Source organism: Triturus cristatus, chromosome 7 (genome assembly GCF_964204655.1).
Source record: "Triturus cristatus chromosome 7, aTriCri1.1, whole genome shotgun sequence".
In the NCBI taxonomy this organism is placed as follows: Eukaryota; Metazoa; Chordata; class Amphibia; order Caudata; family Salamandridae; genus Triturus; species Triturus cristatus.
Window position 1 is genome coordinate 1,175,286,103 of NC_140590.1, and position 23,935 is coordinate 1,175,310,037.

Genomic DNA, 23,935 nt, shown 5'->3' on the forward strand with positions numbered 1-23,935 from the left:
TAGCAGAAGTATATGTTTATAGTCCAATCTGGCCTGTCAAAGATATTAACAGATATACACCTGAGTGTGCTACAGTCGCTTAAGTCTGTCAAATGCTGGCATCTGACATGTAACTGGCACTGCCCATGCCCAGCAGACCCCTTAGAGGAATCATCCAGATGAAATCGACTGTGCCTCGATCCATATCGGCCTTTCAAAGGTATGGACTTTACTTGTAACTGACTACTCCCTGGGACTTGCAAAGGCAGGGGTTTGACAAGTGACTGTCTGTCCCAGCGGTATCTGCCGTATGTACAAATGAATCTGACACATCAGCCTTTCAAAGGCATAAGCTTGGGACCTGCCATGTGACTGACTGCCTCAGCAACCCAAATTACCGGTACTTCAGTCCTCCCGACGATCCTGCTTTTGCACAATGTCTTCTCAGTTCGCTCATAGCACAGAAGGCGCAGAGCTCGCGCTCCATCCAGCTCCAACACCAACTCCTGCATTGGAAAAGGCATTATTTAGAGACAACAGCCCTGATAATGTCACCGCTTCATCAACAATGAGTGAGCACATCATCCATGTCCAGATGTCACCCTTCAGTGAGTGACCATTACATTAAAGATAAGTAATTAAGCAAGCACAAATAGCTACCATTCCTCCCAACGACTGGTCACTACTTCACCTATGATAAATCACCTCTCCACAGAGGGGAGGAGGTCAGCGCCAGACACAAGCCCACTACATTTAAGTCTAGAATGCCACTAGAATGAAACTCTAGCATCCCATCAAGGTGAACTTAGGATCATTTGAAGCTCAAACTCTGGAATCGCTTGAAGATGCATCTCCAACAACCCATCAAGAGTAAATTCTAGCATTGTCTGAAAATCCAACTTTAGCATCCTTCAAAGATAGAAATCTAGCATCCTACGACGATCTAAATCTAGCTCCACATCAAAATACAACTCTAGTAAAGCATGAAGAGCCAAAGGAAAATCCAGAAAAGAATCTCATGATGATCAACTAGAGCATCCCAGATCATCCAGCTGTAGCCTCCTGCAAAGATCTGAATCTAGCATCTACTGAATATAACATGGAAATCCAACTCTAGCATTCCATAAAGCTCAAAATCCACTGGTGCATGAAGATACAACTTTAACATCATCAGAAACTCAATGTCTACTATCAGTTGAGGGCACTACTATATCATACAATGCAGTTAAAACTCTAGTATTTCTTGAAGATGCAATTCTAACAATGTTTGAAGATACCATTCTAGAGTCCCATGATGATACAACTCAGTATCATCCGATGACAGAACCCTAAGATCATGTGAGGATCCAACTCTAGAATCCCATGTGATACAACTTAACAACCCAGTAAAGATTCAACTGTGGCACTCCATCAACACACAACTCTAGCCTCGTATGAGAATACAAATCAAGAATCCAAGAAGACCCAATTTCGCATCATATGAAGACATCATTCTTGCATCTCTTACATGCCAAGAAGAGGATATTTATCACTGGTTCGAGATAATATAATATAACATCTTATTAAGACATAACTCCAAAATTATGTGCAAATATTTAACAGCAGAGTAAACCTCTGTCAAGTTAGTAGCCGAGAGCAGATGGTTATCTCTCTTCAAATATCTCAGGGTCCAAGCTGTGACACCTGCAACTAGTAACCCGTGTTTGACCTTTGGAGGTCAAAAGCCTTTATCATGTTTTAATTTTACATTATCTTATCGGCGACACTCACCTCCTCCCAGTCAGTGACTGTTTCAGAAGAGAAGTCACTGCTCTCTGATTTCTTCTCAAAATATCCATATGTGTCTGACTCGAGAGAGATGTAATGAGCTGGAGAAAATAACCAAAAGGAAGACAGTGAGAATCTGAGCACATGGTACCATCCCATCAAAGGCTCTATGCCATCTACATTTTGGTGCTCCAGTACCAAATCTACTTCATCATTGATACAAGGTAGTACATCAACGCCATCCTCTACAGCCACTGCACCTCTCAATCCTCCACAGTCACCATTTCTACTAAATCTTTGAGACCAACTCTGCTGCACTACACATCCTGCACAGCCAAACTCGTATGTACTTATTCTGTCCTCTCCTGTGAGTACATATTTATTCAGGTGCTGGATGTAGTCCCTGTACATGGGCCCTCCCATTCACATCAGAGGGCCAGTGGATGGATAAAGGTGATAGGCAACTTTTTAGGAAAGTCAGCAGGTTTTCTTCTGGCACTTGCTGAAAATGGTACAGTGTGGACCGTCGGAAGTGCTGTTCTTTGAATAACAGGCACATGCATAAGAGGTGCCCTGTGTTATGATTCCACAATGATTTGCCCCTCTATTTTTCAACACTGCTCCATGGATCACATTTCAAATTGTAAGTCTATAAATACAGTTGATCTCTGTTCCATTAGGCATGCCTTGATTACTGTCTAGGAAACACTTGTTGGCGGTGTTGTTCCAACACTGAGATAGACCTCCTCCTTCTTGATCTGGTGCAAAGCCTGGATGCACTAGGGCTGTTCCTGTGACCAAAGTTCCATTTTCACAGCTGGAATATAGAAATGCTTTATTCAACAGAAGTGGCGCAGAACCACCCTTCAAAGGCTACAGAAGTGTGGCAGAGGAGTGAGGGACACACATTACCGCCACATACTTCCCTTCACGCGTTACGTTGTAGGCTTCTGTGTACCATGACTGGAATTGCTAGCTCTCCTGTTCATCCATAAGCGACCCCTGCCTTTTTGTGACGAGTCACAGTCCTTTCTAACTCTAGATGTGGATTTACGTTTAAGATATAACCCAAATAGAAACTGGGCATTGAGCATGCATCAGTTCTGCACATAGCATTAACACAAAAGAGTAACAATAATTCTCATTTGAGGTTTGTGGAGGCCTGGGGTCCACTCCACATACCATATTTGCCCCGAGAAAGGGCCGGGAGGGCAGTTTCAGCCCAGAACCTCCCCTACTGTGCCCAATGGTGGTGGAGGAAATTCTCAGTTTCATGTGCTTTATGCACTGTATCAACTACAAGCTGCTCCAGTGTCCACAGAACTTCCATACCTTTCTCAAGGACTGGAAGGATGGTTTTAGCCTCTACCATACCTGTCATACCCAAGTGGAGAAGAGGGAATGACAGGAAAGTGATTTGTGACCTCAAATCATGCACAAAGGAGGAACAAAAGAATTGTCACATCTTTCTGATTTTAACACACCTGTCTTGCCAAGTGCCAGGATACATTTTGGCAATTCCCTCAGTACCACCTATGGCGGAGGATTGGTGCCTTATCCTGTAAACAACGTTTCTCACTAGATGGAGAACTGAGAGGATTCTATGGGATTTCAGTATGGACCTCCTGCCCACCAAAATTACTTTTCCTATGCAGACATGTGAGCTCCCACCCTCTACAAATACCCCTCCCAATGATAGTGCATATTGGGCTCAGCCTTGCACCGGCTGTAACTTGTCTGAAATTAATTATTTTCCCCTAGGAGTATTATGGGATGTCTTCCATCACCATGGATTCTGAGGCCCTGCAAATACTAAGGACGGTCTTGCCACCAAGAATTTAGACTTTACACAAACAAAAAATTTACCTAAATTTAGTCTGCCACCAAATTTTGAAGTGTATCTCGGCAGCAGAGTGGCTTGTTGATGTGAATCTGCAATTGCTTCAATTTTGAAATATTAGCTGATCCTTGAAAGTAAACGATCAGCTCACCTTTAGGTTCAGCAAAGTTCAGTGCAAGAGTCAACAGGAAGGATTACACCAAGTGTAAGAATCATGGAATCATGCCACTATCCTTTGGAGCTGGGGTTAGGCATCAGGACTGAGAAGGTCTGACCTGCAAGTAGGTAATCTGCCATGAGAGCAGAGAAAGGATTCCCACTCACATTCAACAAACAATAAAGTGATGGAAGATGTGCTTGAATTAATCTCAGCCATCAACTCCATCATTTTGTACCCACTATGCCACTCTAGATTGAGACCAGCCATATGAAAATCAGCCTTGGTCCATCAGAAACTGTCAAACAAGTTTCCTCTACATGTAGGGACACAAGCAACCCTAGACTGGTTTCTGCTCACTGACGAGGCCTAACTAAGCCAAAAACAGTCTGCAGTTAATTGTGTTCCTGTCTGGAAAGGACCTGGCCTGGCAGTTCGGACTGGACTGTTCTAATGGAGAAAGAACAAATCGAATTTGCATATGTCTAATTCTCGTTTGAGGTGGCAAGCTGGTAAGCTGGTCAAAAAAGATGGACTGGGATGCAGCCTGAGTGATTAGCAGTGGCTGAGATTAATTTGAGCATTATACGTATTACCATTTTTTACCTGCAGTGCAACGCCCTGAATGCAATGTGCATTCCCATATATGGGTCTTGTACCCACTGTGCCAAGGGACTAAAGGTAGGCTTCACTCACCAGTCTAAATAGGGTGAAACCAGTTTGGATTTGCTTGTGTTCCAGTTTAAGGAGGAAGGGTCTTTGCAGTTCAGGCTGGATTGTTTCAATTAGACCAGGACCATTAGACAAGGACCATGGTTGAACGGCATAGGACTGTGTCCTGCCTGAGATAGTATGGTGGCCAAAAACAATGATCTGGGATGTAGCCTGAGTGATTACCAGTGACTGGGATTAATTAAAACATTCCACTTATCTCTTTTTTTGTTTTCCTCACATTGAAGTTCAAGCACCTAATATACTGCTGAGAGAGCAGCCTGTCCCCAGATGAGAGTGCTGATGCCTAGCCCATCCAAGATGAAGAGCATCACTCCACAGATTCTTTCGCATCTGGGCTCCACGCCTGCAAGAACGCCGGGGCCGCAGTAAGAAACCGACGCATCACCTCCCCGCACAGCAAGAAACCAATGCATCACCTCCCCTTCAGTACGTTACTGATGCATCACTGCCCCTGAAGTAAGGAACCAATGCATCACCTTCCCTGGGCGTAAGAAACTGACGCATCACCTTCCTTGCAACAGTTTTGTTTGTGTGCGTGACGCATCCAAGGTACTTTGTGTGAAAAGTGTCTCATCTGCAATTTGCTTTGAACAGAACTGTTTCTACCTTTTGAAAGTCATATTTTTATTACTGTATTGTGGATTTTGTTCGTTTTAGTCTTGTTTGGTTTAGACAAAGATTACTTATTTTTCTAAACTGGTGTGGTGTCCATTTTCACTGTATTACTGTATGTGTGCACAAATGCTTTACACACTGCCTCTGAGATAAGCCTGTCTGCTACCAAGCTATCAAGGGGGTGAGCAGGGGTTATTTTGAAAGTGTATCCTCCTTACCCTGACTAGGAAGAAGGGTCCCTACTTGACCAAAGGTGCAAACTATTGCCAACTAGAGACTCCCATTTCTAACAGAGTCCATGTGGGCCCTTTCATGTTCCCAGTTCAGGACACTCTCAGATCAGCTTGAATGGTTAGGTAACATCCCCCCAACACAGTCCTCCACAGAATATCATCCTTGTTGATCCTGCTAAAGTGTCCATGCATCATCTCCATTGCATGTCTAGATTTCCTCTTAGACTGGGGCCTTTGCTACTGAACCCACAACATGGTTGCACATAGTAAGGCCAAGTGCAACAAATCCTCATATAGTGCTTGGAGTGTAAGCACTCAACAATCGACGCGACCAGCACCTACACTGCTTCTAGTGCTCCGGTACATGTGGGCTCACTGACAAACCGTTATGATCTGCTCGTATATAACCAATAATACAGCCCTTAAGTGTACCAGAGAAACAAACACAGTTTTCCCTTCTTTTCTTTGCTAGAACCACATATTCAGGGCTGAACTGCTATCTTCTAAAGAGAATCAGATTGTGCCTATTTTGATTGAAAGAGGGGCATAGTTATCATTAAAGCACAGGTGCATTGAACCCAGGAGGATGAGATTCCAATTCATTCCAAATATGGCTACTACTAAACTGGCTGGTGGGTTAGGGGCTCGATATATCATGCTTGATTAGGACTAGTCCAGTGAAAAATTTAAAATAAGCAAAACTCATGAATTTCTAAAATTTAGTATTATGGAAAATGTTGGAAATTGGGTTTCTGGTTGGCAGAGGTATGCACCCTGTCCAAGCAGGAACCACAATCCTAGTCAGGGTAAGTCAGACACACACCATAAATTAACTTGTGCTCACCCTCTGGTAGCTTGGCACTGAGCAGGCAGGCTTAACTTAATAACCAACGTGTAAAGTATTTGTGCAACAGTGAAAACACCACAAAAATACTCCACACCAGGTTACAAAAATAGATTAAGATTTTATAATTAAAACAAGACCAAAACAACAAAAATCCAATATGTAGAGGTCAAGTTATGAGTGTTTAAAGATTAAAGTGAAAAATAACACTTACAAGCAATAAGTGCTATAGGGTTATCTGCTCGTGCTGGAAAGGGGCAAAGTCAAGAGTTCAAGTCGATCGTGATGGAGTGCGGGCCAGACACTGGAACTATGCAATGCTCGCTGAATAATTAACTTGATCCTGATCACAACGCTAGTTCCCAGTGCAGTGCTCCAGTTCTGCTCCCGCAACAGCAGCTCTGCGTCGATTCTGCTCATGCAGCAGAGGATGCATCGGTTCCACTGGAGCAAGCACCTGGATCCACTTCCAATGGACCAGACACAGGAGAAGGAGGTAAAACTTTGATGTCCCTAAGCCTTAAAACTGGAGACAAGCCAGCATACCCTTGGAGATCACTCTGGGTTCAAGTCAGATAGTTAATTTCTTCCTCAGCAGGGCAGAGGGTAGCAGGCAGAAGGGCAGCACATCAGAAAAGCAGTTCATCTAGAGTAGCAGTCCAGAAGAATGGCAGTCCTTGTAGCAGCACAGCAGTCCTTCCTCCTGGCAGAGTTCTTTACAAGTCCAGTAGTGTCTACTTTAGTGGGGTCATACATCCAGTACTTATACCCAATTGTGCCTTTGGAGTGGGGGTGACTTCAAAGAGGGGATCTGAAGTACACAAAGGTACTCCCTTTCCAGCCCTGGCTCCAGATGCACTATAGGGGGTATTCATTCCTTTGTGTCGGGACAGGAGATAGCCTATTCAGGTATAAGTGTCTGCTCTTTTCTCCCATCCTACCGAGGAGGACCCATCCAGATGTGGATTGCCACTCAGGCACGCCTAAGCTCCCTTTGTGTGTGGCTATCTAGAGGGAATGCACAAAGTCCAGCTGTCACCCACCCCAGATGTGTATTGGAGACAGGCTGCATGCACACAGGACTAAGAACAGAAAAATGCCATATTTTAGAAGTGCTATTTCTAAAAGGGCAATATTAACTTCAACTTTACCCGTAAAGAGGATTTATCATTACCATTTCAATGATTTGAAACATGACAGATCTACTCCTTGTCAATCAGGAATGACAACTCATAAGTGCATAAGAAATTCCCAATATTAACCAATGAGAGGGGTAAGCCTCAAGGTGGTGAAAAACGAATGTGGTTGTTTTTCACTACCAGGACATGCAGAACTTAAAAGTACATGCAGAGCTGCTGTCCTACCTTTTGATTACACAGCATGCTGCTCTACGAACTAACTAGTGTCTACCTTACCGGTGACTTGTATGTAATAAACTGGGAATCTAAGGTTTGGCAAGGGGTTTGAAATGCCAAGTCGAAATTGCAGTATAAACTGCACATACATGCCCTGCAGTGGCAGGCCTGAGATATGTTTAAAGTAATACTTGTGCTGGTGGCACAATCAGTGCTGTAGACCCACTAGTAGCATTTAATTTACAGTCCCTGGGCACATGTGGTGCACTCTACTAGGGACTTACAGATAAATATGAAGATTGTGGATAAGCCAATCAAACCATCTTCTGGGGAGAAGCCCATGCACTTTAGCACTTGTCGGCAGTGGTGAAGTGCTCAAAGTCTTAAGGCCAACAAAAGAATTCAGCAAAAATATGAGGCAAGCAGGCAAAATGTTTGGGGGAGGATCACCTGAAGGCTAACACAAAATGTGCAAAATCTCTGGAAATTTCACATACACAGATTTGCACAATATTTGTCCTCAGGAGACTCGTCTAGGCAGAGTAAGTATTTTTTATTGACCTGATGAAGACGTACGTAAATAGGGGGGACGCCTCATGGAGAAGCTTGCAAAGAAAGAAGGACGATGGAATTAGGCGCTTCTCTGGAGAACATATCTTTAGGCTCAATAGTCTGTCACACAGACCTCAGAGGGACCATGTCAGTAGATCCAAAGCCAGCAAAGTCAATCATTCCTTCACATAATTCATTTTCTATTTACAAACACACAACTCATGCAAACGAAAGTGGGAGAAAGAAAGGGTTTCTTGTTGCTCCACCCACAGCCCCTGTTTAAGAGAAAAAACAGCCATAAGCATACGTTTTTTTTTAACCAAAAGTAAAGAATCTTACCAGCCGAACTCGTGAGGTTCTTGATTGAGTGAACAGCAACGATCAGTGTTCCACACAGCAAGAAACATGGATTGCTGCCTGATGTGAGGAATTAAGAAGGCACAGATGTAATGAAATGTAGAATACAGGCACTCTGATTCCCTTCCCTCACTGCCAGCCAAGGTGGAGCAGACCTGCCACATTTGCCTTTCAGTTACCTCACTGCTGAGCACCTGTTCTCACACAGTTCATGGTTTGAGAACTCTAACTCCATCCCTGACAGTGCTTTGAGGCTCAAGGTAAAATGGCTGCAGCAACAGGCTCGGATCAAGATGACATCACAGACGTGCTTGAAGAAGACAAGTTTATACGTCTGTTGAGCTCGCGCAGGCAAAATATTGCCTCACCCATGTAAGCCATACCGGGAGAGGCTGTCTCACACAAAATATTGTGACGTTTTCAACCGGCACTAGTCAGATCATGAGATTTAAGCTTTATAAAGTTTCATTGATATGTAAAGTAGAAGTGCACATGTTAAAAGACATCCTTTTTCGTCTGACACAGTTCTTCCTTTCTGTGTTGTGCAATATATGTTTTTATATGGTTGTACGTACTAGGTTTTAATTACTGTTTTATCGGATTAAAGTATATATAAATATATATATATATACACACATATACATATATACACACACACATATAAATATGTGTGTGTTTCTAGCACTTTGGCATTCATATTTTCTATTCTTTTGGTTGCGGGCTTTACCTTGTTAGTTGGTGGGATTGAGTGCATGTGTAATAGTGATTTTTAGCTTTTTCACACTGAGGGGAGCAGCATCCTCTGATTTGGTTTGTATAAACCCGCCCCCTTGGTTTGCGGGGTTCCTTTCTATTATTTGATTGATCACATGCTGCTCCTCCCATGTAACCCTTGTGTACGGGAACTGCCTGACACCCCACTCAGTGGCGTAACGAAACTTGAGGGGGCCCGATGCAGGATACGTGGAAGGGGCCCCTCTGGTTGACCTCTTCGTGTAGGACTTCCACAGGGTACATGTCTTGGTGGGGGGGGGGGGGGGTTAGGCAAAAGGTCTGCCTACTCCACTGTCCGCAGGTCTGCTTCCGAGGCTGTCGGTGCTTCTTCAAGGGTTGTGGACTGTATATGTCCTTCGAGTCTCTCTCCATCACTTCCTCTCTATCACTCACTCTCTTCTGTGTGTGTCTCCATCACACAATATCCTGTCTCTCTCCATCACTCATTCTCTATCACTCACTCTCCTCTGTGTGCGTCTCAATCATATAATATTGTTGTTGTCTCTATTCATCACTCCCTCTCCCCCCCTGCGTCTCAATCATATAATATCCTCTTTGTCTCCCTTATCACTTATTCTCTATCACTCACTCTCCTCCCTGTGTGTCTCAATCACACAATAACCTGTCTCTCTCCCTCCTTCACTCTGTTGCGCTATCGCTCACTCTCCTCCCTGCGTGTCTCCATTATACAATCTCATCTGTGTGTATCTCCAACTCTTTCTCTCTATCACTCACTCTCTTCACTAACCTCCCTGTGTCTTCATCATATAGTATCCACTTTGTATCTCTCATCACTCCTTCTCTATCACTCACTCTCCTCTGTGTGTGTCTCCATCATACAATATCCTCGTGGTCTCTCTCTCCCCATCACTCTCTATCACTCACTCTCCTCCCTGTGTGTCTCCATCAGATTATCTTCTTCAAGTCTCTCTTCATCTCTTCCTCTCTATCACTCACTCTCTGTGTGTCTCCATCACACAATATTGTTGTTGTCTCTCTATTCATCACTCCCTCTTGTTACTCAGTCTCCTCCCTGCATGTCTCCAGACATTCTCCTCTGTGTCTGTCTCCATCACTACCTCTCTATCACTCACTCTCCTCCCTGTGTCTCCATCATATAATATCCTCTTGGTCTCGCTCATCACTCATTCTCTATCACTCACTCTCCTTTGTGTGTGTGTCCATCATATAATATTGCCCTTATCTTTATTTGCCACTCCCTGTCTTCACTCAGTCTCTACCCTGTGTCTCCATCAAATAATATCCTCTTTGCCTCCCTCATCACTCATTCTCTATCACTCACTCTCCTCCCTGTATGTCTCCATCATACAAGATCCACATTGTCTCTCTCCCTCCATCACTCTGTTGTTCTATCACCGACTCTCCTCCCTGCGTGACACCATCAGACAATCTCCTCTGTGTCTGTCTCCATCACGTCCTCTCTATCACTCACTCTCTTCACTCTCTCTCCTCCCTGTATCTCCATAATATAATATCCTCTTTGTCTCTCTCATCACTCATTCTCTATCACTCACTCTCCTCTCTATGAGTCTCCATTAGATGATGCCCTTCGAGTCTCTCCATAACTTCTTCTCTATCACTCACTCTCCTGTGTGTCTCCATCACAAAATATCCTCGCTGTCTCTCTCCATCAATCATTATCTATCACTCACTCTCCTCTGTGCGTGTCTCCATCAGACAATATTTTCGTTGTCTCTCTTTATCACTCTCCTCCCTGTGTCTCCATCATATATTATCCTCTTTGTCTCTCTCATCGCTCATTCTTTATCACTCACTCTCCTCCCTGTGTGTCTCCATCAGATCATCTCCTTCGAGTCTCTCCATCACTTCCTTTTTATCACTCACTCACTCTCTTCCCTGTTTCTTGCTTTGTCGTTTCCTTCCCCTTTTATCTTTATCTCTCACACTCTTTCCATCCGTTCTCGACCACACAAAGGTCTCTTCTCCATCACTTATGGCCACTCCTGTCCCCATCATTCTCTTTCTCTGTTGCTGCCTCTCTCTGTTCATCACTCCCTCTAGTCTGTCTCCTCCACCCACCCTGTACTCACTCATCTTTTTCTCGATCATGTCCTCTCACTCTCCCTGTTTGTCTCCATCCATCCCTCTCTGTCTCTCTTTCTGAGTCCCTCACTTCTCCTTGTTCTCTCCCCGTCCCAATTCTTCGGTGCCCTCGCTCCTGCAGTATTTTATGTCATTCCCTCTATCTGTAGTCTTATTCCCCCATCTCTTTCTTCGTCCTGTACACTCATCAGTGCCATCTCTTCTATCTGTTTCTCCTTTATCTGCTCTCGGGTGTCGACCTTTATTTCTCTCTCTGTCCTTTCTACAACACTCTCTTCACTTTTTCTGCATATCTTTCCTAGGTATCTATTTTTAGTCTCTCACCCCCGATCTCCTTCTTCGGTGCCTCGTCAGGGGTAGTAAGTGCTATATAAGGAATATGCTACTTACCAGTATGCATCTGTTCTTGGCATGTAGAGCTGCAGAGCCACACACTTAGGATAGTAGATCGCCATCTGGTGTTGGGCTCAGATGCTTGCAGGTTGTTGTTATCTTCGGAAGAAGTCTTTGGTCACGAGATAGGTGACTCCTCCCTTGGACTACAGTGCGCATGGGCATCCACTCCATCCTCAGATTGTTTTTCGCCATGATAGGAAATGATGGAGTTTGGAAAAAGAGAGAGATGTCCATGTGTAATGTCTAAGTAAGACGATGCTGGAACAGATACAGGTCCCGGGGAGGTGGGTGGGCGTGTGTGGCTCTGCAGCTCTACATGCCACGAACAGAGCTACTGGTAAGTAGCATATTCCGTTCGAGGCATATGAGCTGCAGATCACACACTTAGGATAGACTATATAGCAGTGTCTCCCCTAGCGGTGGTCACCTGTATCGGTTGCAGCAGTTTGGAATAAGGTTTTAAGGACAACGTGACCTACAGAAGCTTGCTGTTTTGCTTGCACATCAACACAGTAGTGTTTAGTGAAGGTGTGTGTTGTAGACCATGTGGCTGCCTTACAAATATCTTCTACGGGAATGGTTCCTAAGAATGCCATGGAAGCCCCTATTTTGCGTGTGGAATGTGCTCTAGGGGGAACTGATAGTGTGCGTTTAGCCTTGTGGTAGCATATTTGGATACATTTAACTATCCACCTGGCTATCCCAGATTTGGAAATGGGGTTGCCTTTATGTGGTGGAGAGAAAGCAACAAACAATTGTTTGGTTTTGCGGAATGATTTGGTTCTGTCAATATAGTAAAGCAGGGCTCTTTTAACGTCTAAGGTATGAAGAGCTCTTTCAGCTACCGAGTCCGGATTTGGGAAGAACACTGGTAGCTCAATTGATTGGTTAAGATGGAACGGAGATATGACTTTTGGCAGGAATTTCGGATTTGTTCTAAGAGCCACTTTGTTGCAGTGTAATTGTAGGAATGGTTCTTGTATGGTTAAAGCCTGGATTTCACTTACCCTTCTAAGGGATGTGATAGCAATAAGAAAAGCCACTTTCCATGTGAGGAACTGCAGTTCGCATTTATGCATAGGTTCAAATGGGGGTCCCATGAGCCTTGTAAGAACAATGTTTAGATTCCACACTGGAGAGGCTGGTAATCTGGGCGGAATAATTCTTTTAAGACCTTCCATGAAGGCTTTAATCGCAGGTACTCTAAATAGTGACAAGTGTTGTCGATTTTGTAAGTAGGCTGCTAATGCTGCTAGGTGGAGACGTATGGATGAGTACGCTAAATTACATCTTTGTAAGTGTAGTAAGTGGCAAATGATGTTCTGGATGGATGCATCCAGTGGGCGTATATCATTGTTAGTGCAGTAAATGGCAAATCTTTTCTATTTTGCAGCGTAGCAGGCTCTAGTGGTAGGTCATCTGGCCTCTTTTATAATATTCATGCAGTCTGGTGGTAGGTTGAGGTAACCGAACTCTAGGACTTCAGGAGCCAGATCGCTAGATTCAGTTGTCCTGGATCTGGGTGTCTTATTTCTCCATGGTTCTGGGTTAATTAGGACGGGGAGAGGCGCAGTTTTTGGTGTGGAACTAGAGAGAGTTCCAGCAGTGTTGTGAACCACGGCTGGCGTGCCCTTGTGGGAGCTACTAGGATCAGTTTGAGAGACTGTTGCCGGAGCTTGCGTACCACGAATGGAATGAGTGGGAGAGGCGGAAAAGCGTACGCAAATCTGCCTGACCAGTTCATCCATATCGCATTGCCCTTCGACCGTGGGTGGGGAAACCTGGCGGCGAAGGTTGGGCATTTTGTGTTTTCGTGTGTGGCGAACAGATCTATGTCTGGTTGGCCCCATTGTTGGAAAAAGGGGAGTAGGACTTGTGGATGTAATTCCCATTCGTGGATCTGTTGAGTCTGACGACTTAACAGGTCGGCAATCTGATTGTGAACCCCTGGAAGGTGTTCTGCAAGTAGATATATGTTATGGGGAACGGCCCATCTCCAAATGTTCTGTGCGAGCTGGGACAGCTGGAGAATGTGCGCCTCCTTGTTTTTGTATATAATACATGGCTGTCATGTTGTCCGTACGGATGAGGACAGTTTTGTTCTGGAGATGTATTTGGAAAGATTTTAGTGCTAGGAATATTGCCAGTAGTTCCAGGTAATTGATATGGAGCACTTTCTGTTGAGTGGTCCATTTGCCCTGAGTGGTGTGTCCTAGGAGATGGGCTCCCCATCCCGTGAGTGATGCGTCCGTTGTTAACACTATTTGTGGAAGAGGCTCGAGGAACGGCCGCCCTTTGGACAGGTTTATTGTGTTCCACCATTTTAAAGAGCGATGTGAGCGGCTGTCCACCCACACCAGATCTGTTAGTTGTCCGTGAGCCTGATTCCACTGACGTGCTAGACGCTCTTGCAAGGGACGCATTTGTAGTCTTGCAAAAGGCACAATGAAGATGCATGATGCCATCATGCCTATGAGTTGCATGAACACTCTTGCTGGAAGAGAGTGTTGGGTTTGAAATTCTGCGATGAGAGCTTGTATATTGGCTATCCTGGCTGGGATATGCTAGGGCTTTGGAGTTATTTATGGTGGCTCCCAGATATTGATGTATGTGGGAGGGTTGGAGATGAGATTTGGGATAGTTTATTGTGAATCCCAAGCTGTGTAAGAGTTGAATAGTTTGGTGAGTGTGTAGAACGCATTTGTTGAATGAGTTGGCTTTTATTAGCCAGTCGTCTAGATACGGGAAGACATGAATTTGTTGTCTTCTGAGATGCGCTGCTACAACTGCTAGACATTTGGTGAATACTCTGGGCGCAGTTGTCACCCCGAATAGAAGGACTGTAAACTGATAGTGTTGTCCGTCCACCATAAACCTTAGGTACTTCCTGTGAGCAGGATGTATGGGAATGTGAAAATAAGCGCACTTGAGATCTAGTGTGGCAAGGAAATCGCCTTGTTGCAGTAGTGGGAGCACTTGTTGAAGAGTGATCATATGGAAATGATCTGAGTTTATATACAGATTTAGGGGTCTGAGGTCGAGTATTGGTCTTAGAGTCCCGTCCTCTTTGGGGATTAGGAAGTATAGTGAGTATACCCCTGTACCCTGATGTTGTAAGGGAACTGGTTCTATTGCGTGTTTTTGAAGCTATGAGAGAACCTCTTGTTTGAGGAGCGTAAGATGGTCTGGTGACATGGAACGCTGCTTGGGTGGTATGTGTGGGGGGGTAGTGGTGAGTTCCAGGCAGTAACCATACTGGATAATTTGTCTTACCCACTTGTCTGTTGTGATGGAGTTCCAGACAGGTAGGAACTGTTTGAGTCTTCCCCCGACTGGAGTGGAAAGGTCTGGGGGGAGTGGAGGAAAGTCACTGTTTTGTGGCAGGGGAGGTACGAGTGTTGGTATTGCCTCGACCTCGTCCCTTGGTGTTGTTTCCTCTATATCCTCCTTTAAAATATCCTCTGCTGGGGGATGTTTGTTGAGAGGTTTTGAAGGTAGAGGAGGTGTCTGTTCCCATATTCTTGGAGGCTCCTCTGTAGAAGGAGTGCCGAAAGGAGCCGTGTGGTTGTGGAGACTGCAATGCTCCCATGGATTTAGCAGTCTGTGTCTTTTTTCATTTTTTCGAGTGCAGTGTCTACTGCTGGCCCAAATAACTGTTCTTGGTTAAATGATTGGCTGAGTATGGTACTTTGTACTTCTAGCTTAAAGCCTGAAATGCGTATCCAGGCATGGCGTCTGAGGAGTACATTTGTGTTTATTGCTCTAGAGGCGGTGTCTGCGGCGTCAAGTGCGCATTTAATTGACGCATTTGAGATGAGTTTTCCCTCTTGTATAAGGTCATTTGCCTGGGTCTTGTATTGGTCTGGCAGGTGTTGTAGCAGATTCTCCAACTGATCGTAGTGAGCCCTATCATAGCGTGCTAGTAGAGCCTGGGTGTTGGCAATACGCCAATGATTAGCAGCTTGTGCTGCTACTCGTTTGCCCAAGGCTTCTAATAGTTTAGATTCTTTGTCAGGGGGTGGTGTATCTCCCGTGGTTTGGGAGTTGGCGCGTTTCCTTGCATTGGAAACGACCAAAGAATCTAGAGGGAGCTGTCCTTTGATGTAACAAGGATCTTCTGGGGCAGGTCTATCTTGTTTCTCAATTCTTGGGTTAAGCACCCTGGCACGGACGGGGTCTTTAAATACTTCTGTGGCGTGTTTTGTGACACCTTTAATCATAGGTAGAATTTGCACTGTTTTCTGAGACTGTTCAAACGTGTCTAAGAGGAAATCTTCCTCGGGTGCATCGGAGTGCATGGTGACGCCATGGTAAAGGGTCTGCCCTGTTTACTAGTTGTCCAAACCCCAGGTGGTGACTGGAGGTGATGGTTTGGAGGAATATGGTGAAGGGTCAGGCATATCTGGTAGAGGGTATGCCCAATCATCCAATGGTGCGGTATCTGGATCCGTGAACGGATCATTAGGATCACCAGGATCACCCCCTCCCCCTAGGTCATCATCATCATCCTGTGGAGGTGGTGTATGTGATGGAGATGGTAGAGGTAAGGGTGGTATAGGCAGAGGGGGTGTGGTAGAAGGTCATATGGGAGAGGAAGGAGGAATAGGTGATGTTGCTGAGTCCTTCTTTTTTATAGGAACTGGGGCAGGTGTTGTGTCCAGTTTCCGTTTCTTATATGGCACTGCAGTGACATGTCCAGTCTTTGGATTAATATAGATCCTTTTTTGTGTTGGATCTGGATGGAAAAGTTCTTGTTCTTCAGGAACAGATTTTGGCGCCGATTTTTTCGGTTCCGATCGAGGTTTTGGTTGATCGGTCGAGTCTTTGGCTTTAGGAGGTGTATTATAGTCCTTAGCCGATGGTTTTGGTGCCGATGAAGGTTTCGGTGCCGATGAAGGTTTCGGGGCCGATGAAGGTTTCGGTGCCGAAGTTAAGTCTTTCGGCTTGGGAAGTTTCGGTGCCGGTTTATCTATGGGCCTCGATGTTTTCGGTGCCGAGGGTGTCGGATCCAATTTCAGTGCTGAGGGGTCTTTTGTCTTCGGTGCCGAAGGTGCCGGGGGTACCATTACATGCGGCTTGCTCGGGCCCGAGCCACCGGAAGGCTTATGGTTCTTCGGAGCCGAGCCCGGAGGCTGGGCTTCTGAAGGGTGTTTTCAGTCTCGACTGAGGCCAGCTGGCGAAGTCTTGACCAATGCCTTTGGTTTTGGAGGGGTTGGGGCAGGGGCAGTGGTACTCACGCATTGTCCAGGAGTAATGGGCTCGTCCGAGTCGTCTGCTTCTGAGATGATTTGAAGTTCTTCGGATTCTTCTTTTTCCTGGACATCGGGACCCTCATCAAAGATGTTTTCTGGTTCCGGAGCTGTTTTGTGTGCCATGATATGGCGTCGAGCTCTTCGATCCCGAATGGTCTTTTTGGATCGAAATGCTGTGCAGGCTGGACAGCTGGCTTCGTCGTGTTCCGGTGATAGGCACAGGTTGCAGACTTTGTGATGGTCACTGTGCGGAAATTTTGCTCCACACTGGGGGCATTTTTTAAACTGCGTCCTTTCTATGAGCCGTAGGCCTCACGGCGTGGATAGGCCCAACTGCCCACGTCGACGTCCGGAATCGAGCCGATGAATTCGATATCGAGTGAAGGTGATGTAGTTGTTAGAAGTTTTTTCACTGTATTTGAGATTTTCAACCGGAGTGGAAAAGTTACATCCGAACCCAATGGCGGAAAAAAACAATCTGAGGATGGAGTGGATGCCCATGCGCACAGTAGTCCAAGGGAGGAGTCACCTATCTCGTGACCAAAGACTTCTTCCGAAGACAACAACAACCTGCAAGCATCCGAGCCCAACACCAGATGGCGATCTACTATCCTAAGTGTGTGATCTGCAGCTCATATGCCTCGAACATACAATTACAGTGACTTCTGTAATGGGCGGCCGCTCCCTCTCTCTTTCGGCGTTACTGTCTCCTCTTCACCTCTCCCTCCTCGCCTCTCTTTCCCTTCTCGTTCTACGTCAATCAACTCCTTCATGCTCTTCGGGACCTCTCTTACCTGCCTTCTGTTTACTGATCACCCTCCCCAGTCTGTCACTTTCACCATCACCTCCTCTCCCCTCTCAGACTTTCCAATCCTTTTCTCCCTCTCCAAGGCTTCACCCCCGATCTGTCTCTGCCTCTCGTCCTCTCCACCTGGCTCATTTCAGGACGTGTCCACCCGCTCTACCCTCCTCGCAGCCCCCCGCTTGAGCTCTCGGACGAGAGTACTGTGCTGAGGGGGACCCCTGCAGCTTGGGGGCCCCCCCTCACTGCGGAGGCTTCGGGGGCCTGTGTTACGCCCCTGACCCCACTCCATTCATGTGCACAAATCCTGCCTTGGAACAATTCCCTCATGCAATACTTAAATCTAAGAAAGAATTCTTGACCTTGAATAACCATCTCATTCACTACTCCCCGCCCTGGGAACCAGCCATGAAGGGACAACCCCATATTTTGATATTTTGCTCTACCCATGGATCCAAACTTGCCCTACACAGACCCACACGCACACTGTTCACCTCATGAGTGTCAACTCATACACATACCATTGCGCTCACTCTGCAGGGGCAGTCTCTCAGTCCTGCGCAGTTCTACCAGCAAACTGGTCAGCTTTGTGATGGCGGAAAACACCAATGGCTCCGAGTCCAGATCTGTCAAAGAAGAGAGGTGTAAGTGAGAGTGTTCTTCATCAGGCTGGATTAGAAGAATAGGTTCTGCTCTCATTGGAACAGCAGAACGAGGCAATTTCCCCAGAGGTAGCACAAGTTCAGGGCTTTGGAAGGCACCTAGGAACCCTGGGGTCACAGCAGATGAAGGCCATAGCTTTCAGGACAGACCGCTCAGAGACTGTGTTAGTGATTACGCATCCTCCTTAGATATTTTAGTATCTCCCTGAGGTCAGTGAGGATAGCCATCATGGTACCACAATCAGAGGTGAAAAAAACAGTGGGTAATCCTGATCTATAGCAGCAACATCTATGATTACCCATGGAGGTAAGCGCGCACAGCTAATGGATGCGCTGCTTGCCCTCATCTCAATGATGCCACTGTGTTCCAGAAGTTATCTTTTGTCTGTGGCACAAGTGAACAGAACTGGGCAAGGAATCCACTGTCCTTCTTATTTTTGGAAGTCTGAGGTGAAAAACGCATGCGGATACTGCAGACATGAGAGAGATTGCTCATGTAGGGTCCACCATGATAGAGGCTATCCACACATCTTTTCTGTTTTTGAAAGCACCCAAGGCTAATCCCAAGGCTAATTAATAGCAAATAAATGTCTTTGGACAAGCCTAAGAACTTTAGTTGTGAGAAAAGGTTAGATTCTATGGTAAAGGAAAACAAGAAATCTGTTTTTCAGTGTACGAAATGTGGGACTATACATTAGAAATTAGCATTCTTCCTTCCAAAGGAAAAAGAATTCAAGGAGAACCTTAACGTCCATTTAGGAAGGAAGCAATTTACTATATTATCTCACATGCAGGATGAAGCGCCACTGGGTTCGCCCACAGCATTTTGTAAGTTTGTGTTGTTGCTCATAACAGAAAGATAACTAATGTACAGTTGCTAGTTTCAACCCCAAGATTTCAGGCATAATTGTTGAATATTGGAAAAACATTTAAATCTAAAATGAATGAACAAAATGTTGAGGTTGTGTTGGTACAAATGACAGACACTTCCTCAGATAAATAACATGGGAAAAGCATAGCAGCTCCCCTGCACCTGATCTGGGGCAACTTCACCATCCTTTTTAAACCTTGAAAAGGTGTGCCAGTATTTTCAGGTAACAATATTAACTGAGAAGACAGCTAAAGATGTGAGAGGACAGCAAGTTCCAGGGTCTCAAAGAGTCTGTCCATCTCATAGCCAAAACATGCAAATGCTGCAGGTTGCACAAGTGTTTCTCTTCAAGGGTACAGAAGGAAAGGAGAAAAGTAGATAAGAGAGGTGGAATAGGAAAGAGGGGAAAAATTACAAAAAGACGACAAGACAGTTTGTGGGTTTTACTCCTTACTCCTGTTCTTGGTTTGTTCGATCTGTTCTTTCCAGTCCAGGAGCTCATATTCAGAGGACAGGAGGACAGTGAAACTCTAAGGCAAGAAAGAAAAGCGAGTCACTGTAATTTTCACCTAGGCGCAAGTTAAGAAACCAAAAGGTCGCACACACAGCATTGCTTTGTGCCTCTTTGTAGGTAGGGCCTTATTTACAAGAAGGTAACGTAACATGGTGCCCCAAGCCATTAGGCTGCACCGTGCTGCGTTACCTTCAAATTAATACTGTTCTCTCCAAAAAGTAACCACCTACCAATCCAAGACAGGCTCAAGAACCTATATGCCCTAAACTGCTCTCTCGTCCTATCCGACTCGGTAATGTGACTAGGCATTACCCTGGACAAGAACCTATCAAGGAAGGACCACATCAAAAAACTCTACAAAAGATGCGCTTTACTCACTAAAACACCTGAAGAAAATTAAACCTTTTATTCCCCAGGATGATTTCAAGACAATTGTACAATCCCTAGTCCTTTCTAAACTGGACTACGGGAACGCCATCATAACAGGGACGGCATAAGCTCACCTAGCCCCACTAAGGTCACTCCTTAACATGGCAGCTCGACTCATAACTGGTGTAAAAAGGTTTGAACACATCTCACCAACTCTCCACTCCCTCAACTGGCTTCCCATTGAAGGTAGATGTATATATAAATTGGCCTGCATCACACACAAAACCCTTCACTCACAGTCCCCCAACTACCTAAACATCAAACTGGTAAAAGCTGGTAGATCCAGAACTCACTTCTTCTCATCCCTCCGAAATTGAAAAGGAAAACCACTCAGTCCCGATCCTTTTCTGGTAACTTACCCAGGATGTGGAACACACTCCCTATAGACCTCAGATACAACCCCTCCTTCATCTGCTTCAAAAGGAACTGAAACTCCTTCTCCTCAAGAAATACTTTACAGTCCAAGTCAACTAACCTAGACTTTAATAACCTAGCTGACTCCCCGCTCATTTGTCCATCAAGGATAGGTGGTTATTTAGCTGTGTCAACCTCCTGAGCTTCCTCCCTCCCCTTCACTGTATGCCTAATTATAATGTTTTGCTTATATCTTTGTGCATCCTTATGTCCTGCTATGCAATGCAACTTTTTTTCCTTTGTGTATGTAAAGCGCTCTGATACCCCCGGGTCTAGGTAGCACTATATAAAACTTAATAAATAAATAAATAAAGCACAGGGATGCGTTATTTTCACAACAATATGATGGATCCCTGTGCTCTCCCCTGCGCTGGCACACAATTGGCTGCCATGCGCCAACGCAGGCACCCTTGCACCAGGGGATAGTTGTTTTTTGTACAGTAAGGAACACCCCTGCACAAAAACAATCACAAGAGATGTTTTCCACTTTCTATGTGTGCTGCAGAATGCAGCATGCATAGAAAGAGGAAAAAATGAGGAGAAATAAAAGTATTTCTCCTCGTTGCACCTCCTTACGCGTCACCTCGGGAGGCAAAGGATTCTGACGCATTCCCAGGTTTACGAAACATTGTAAATCTAGGAATGCGGCAGAATCCATGAGTGTTGCGTGGGAACACCCACAGCAACACCCATGGCACGCCCCTTTCAGGCAAAGTGCTGCGTGACAAGGAGCCGTATTTAAAAGGCCATGAAAAGCCACGCCGAGGGACTTTACGTAGCCTTGTAAATATAGAGCAAAAAACTGGGTCGGCGGTGCATCAGCAAAAAGGGATGCACCGGCAGCCCAAGGGGCTTGTAAATATGCTCCGAAATATATTGAGGCCTGCCCTGGCCCTGCTCATTCGGATGGCCTTTTCACTATGGACTTGGAGAACAATGCTTGAACGGTAAACATCTGAATGTTCATAAACCAATAGAAGTTATGTTTTCAACCTAGCCGCTGCTTCTCCCTAGATTCAGGGATTTAGCCACCATTGACAGAGTAGAGGGGCACATATTATATAAAATGTCCTGGTGCTGTTGAGTTCAAGGGTGGCCCATATGCCGGAGAGGAATACACAGCAAGAGTTGGGTCAAATGTAGTGACAAACGGCACCTGACTAAGCACTATACTGTAGTCAAAATAAAGCAGAACTCAATGGTTAACCTACATTAACATTTTAGTCCACATTAGGCAAAAAATGCTACTTAAAATGGAGGGTTTTCCTGAAGCAATTTTTGAACAAGTACCACAAACAGGCGCAAACTAGACAATGAGAAATAAAGTGATGCACAGAAAACTAAGGGGCATATTAACAAGCCAGGCGATAAAATTATCGCCGCTTTAGTGGCAGAAAACTGCCGCTAAAGCTGCGATAATGGGCTTGATAATATGCTCTATGGAATTCCAATTGAAGCCCATGTTAGACATCCTTCACATTTAACATGGGCTTCAATTGGAATTCCATAGAGCATATTATCAAGCCCATTATCGCCGCTTTAGCGCCAGTTTTCTGCCGCTAAAGCGGCGATAATTTTATCGCCTGGCTTGTTAATATGCCCCTATATCCCACTAAAAATCCATCTCAAATCACCGAACTGATTTACAGATGCACATCTGTAACCTCATACAAATATTCCCTTAGTACAGGGTTCTCCAATGTCGGTCTTGGAGGGCCGGATCGATGCCAGATTTTTAACTTGTTCCCATTTAGATAAATGTAGGTATCTAAAAAATCTGGCATGGGTCTGGGCTTCCAGGACGGACACTGGAGAACCCTGCTCTAGTAGAAATGAAATTATATAACGTGTATTAGCAAATAAACAATGGTGATTGTTTAGCTAATTAAACAAATCAGGCATAAACCACAGAGGAGAAAGTGTGAAACTTTCAGGCAGCAGGCAACTGAAGAGACCAGCTCAGAGATAAATTTTAAGCAACATTTGTTCTTTTTTTTAATTAAAACACACTTTATTGGGTGTTGCAGTTTTTATATACCATACAAGCATTACATCTCGCGCCATCATAAGTCCATCATGCTTTTTTACAATGGTGATCCGTACCAGTACATTGACATGTCTATCCAGACTGTATTTCGCGAGACATAGCAACCTTGTGTTACATTATACATTGAACAGGTATTTTTACTACGAGTTCAGCATGTTGTCTAAATTCATATGCAAGTGTTTCAACAGTATTCCTGAATTTAATTAACTGTTTCCCCCTCCCTCTTCCAACGCTCCCAGCTCTGCTGGACCCACCCCTATACATGTCAATGTCACATAATTCCGCTATATCACACCCGGTCGTACTTGTAAGGGCTATCCGTGGTTATTTGGTGCTTATACACTACTTTTTCACTTTTAAGGTTATCTTATTTATATGTGCAGAGACTAGGTTATAGTATATCCCTACTCTTCTTGGGCTCTGGGGACAGGTGCATGTTCGAGGGACTTGAATGCTTCCATTATAAGGTCCCATTTCATTGAGATAGGTCTTTTGCGGAGGCCCAGGCCTTCTTCTCGTCTTATGGCCGCGCTTTCGGCACTTCCCCACCTCACCACCTCCATGCCAAATATACTCAGTGGGGGACCTTGCTGTTGTTATGCAGCATTTCGCTATTAGTAGCGTCAGGTAAACAAAGCGTAGTTGTACTTTCTGTGCTTTTGAGCGTCACGTCATACCCATCAGGCAGTTGCCATTGTTCCCTGAATGGGTAGGCCCGTCGCCGTTTTAATGCTTGTGATTATTTTATTCTAATATTCAGTAAGTACTAGGCACGACCAGAGCATATGGAGGAGATCTGCTTCCGCCAGTTTACATCTAGGGCAGCATTGTTGTGAATTGGGAAACATATGCTGCAGGCGGTGTGGGGTGAAATAAGCTCTATGCAATATTATGTATTGGATGAATTTGAATTTGGCATTGTGGGACACTGTTTTAGGGTATTCTAACATCCCGTCCATTCTTTATCGGTAAGATCTTTCTCAAGGTCTTCTGCCCATTTGTTGCACGCTGCAGTGAGGGGAATCTCTATACAGCCATTTCGTGAGGTGACGTCCTTCTCCCATTAAATAAATTGCCTGTACCAGAGCATGAGTTGGGGGTTCTACCCTCATCGGAGCCCAGTGCTTCTTGACGTAGTGGTATATTGCTGCACGAGCTAAATATAAGTTATCTGATACCCTGTGTTCCCTGACGAAGTTCTCATGGTCTATTAGGGCTCCGTCGCTAAACAGCGCCCCCACCGTGGCAACCCCCC

General features: G+C 45.1%; 1 protein-coding gene across 2 annotated transcripts in view; it reads right to left on the reverse strand.

Moving 5' to 3' along the window:
- The window catches only part of LOC146811369 (active breakpoint cluster region-related protein-like), a 220,913-nt gene that overhangs the window by 57,957 nt on the left and 139,021 nt on the right, over positions 1 to 23,935 (reverse strand). For both annotated transcript variants that reach the window (XM_085618487.1, XM_085618486.1), the window contains 5 exons: positions 19,731 to 19,806; positions 18,265 to 18,369; positions 8,417 to 8,494; positions 1,750 to 1,847; positions 378 to 485 (listed from right to left, as the gene is read on the reverse strand). In XM_085618487.1, coding sequence (XP_085474613.1) covers positions 378 to 485; positions 1,750 to 1,847; positions 8,417 to 8,494; positions 18,265 to 18,369; positions 19,731 to 19,806 — 465 coding nt within the window. The remainder of the gene's footprint in view (positions 1 to 377; positions 486 to 1,749; positions 1,848 to 8,416; positions 8,495 to 18,264; positions 18,370 to 19,730; positions 19,807 to 23,935) is intronic.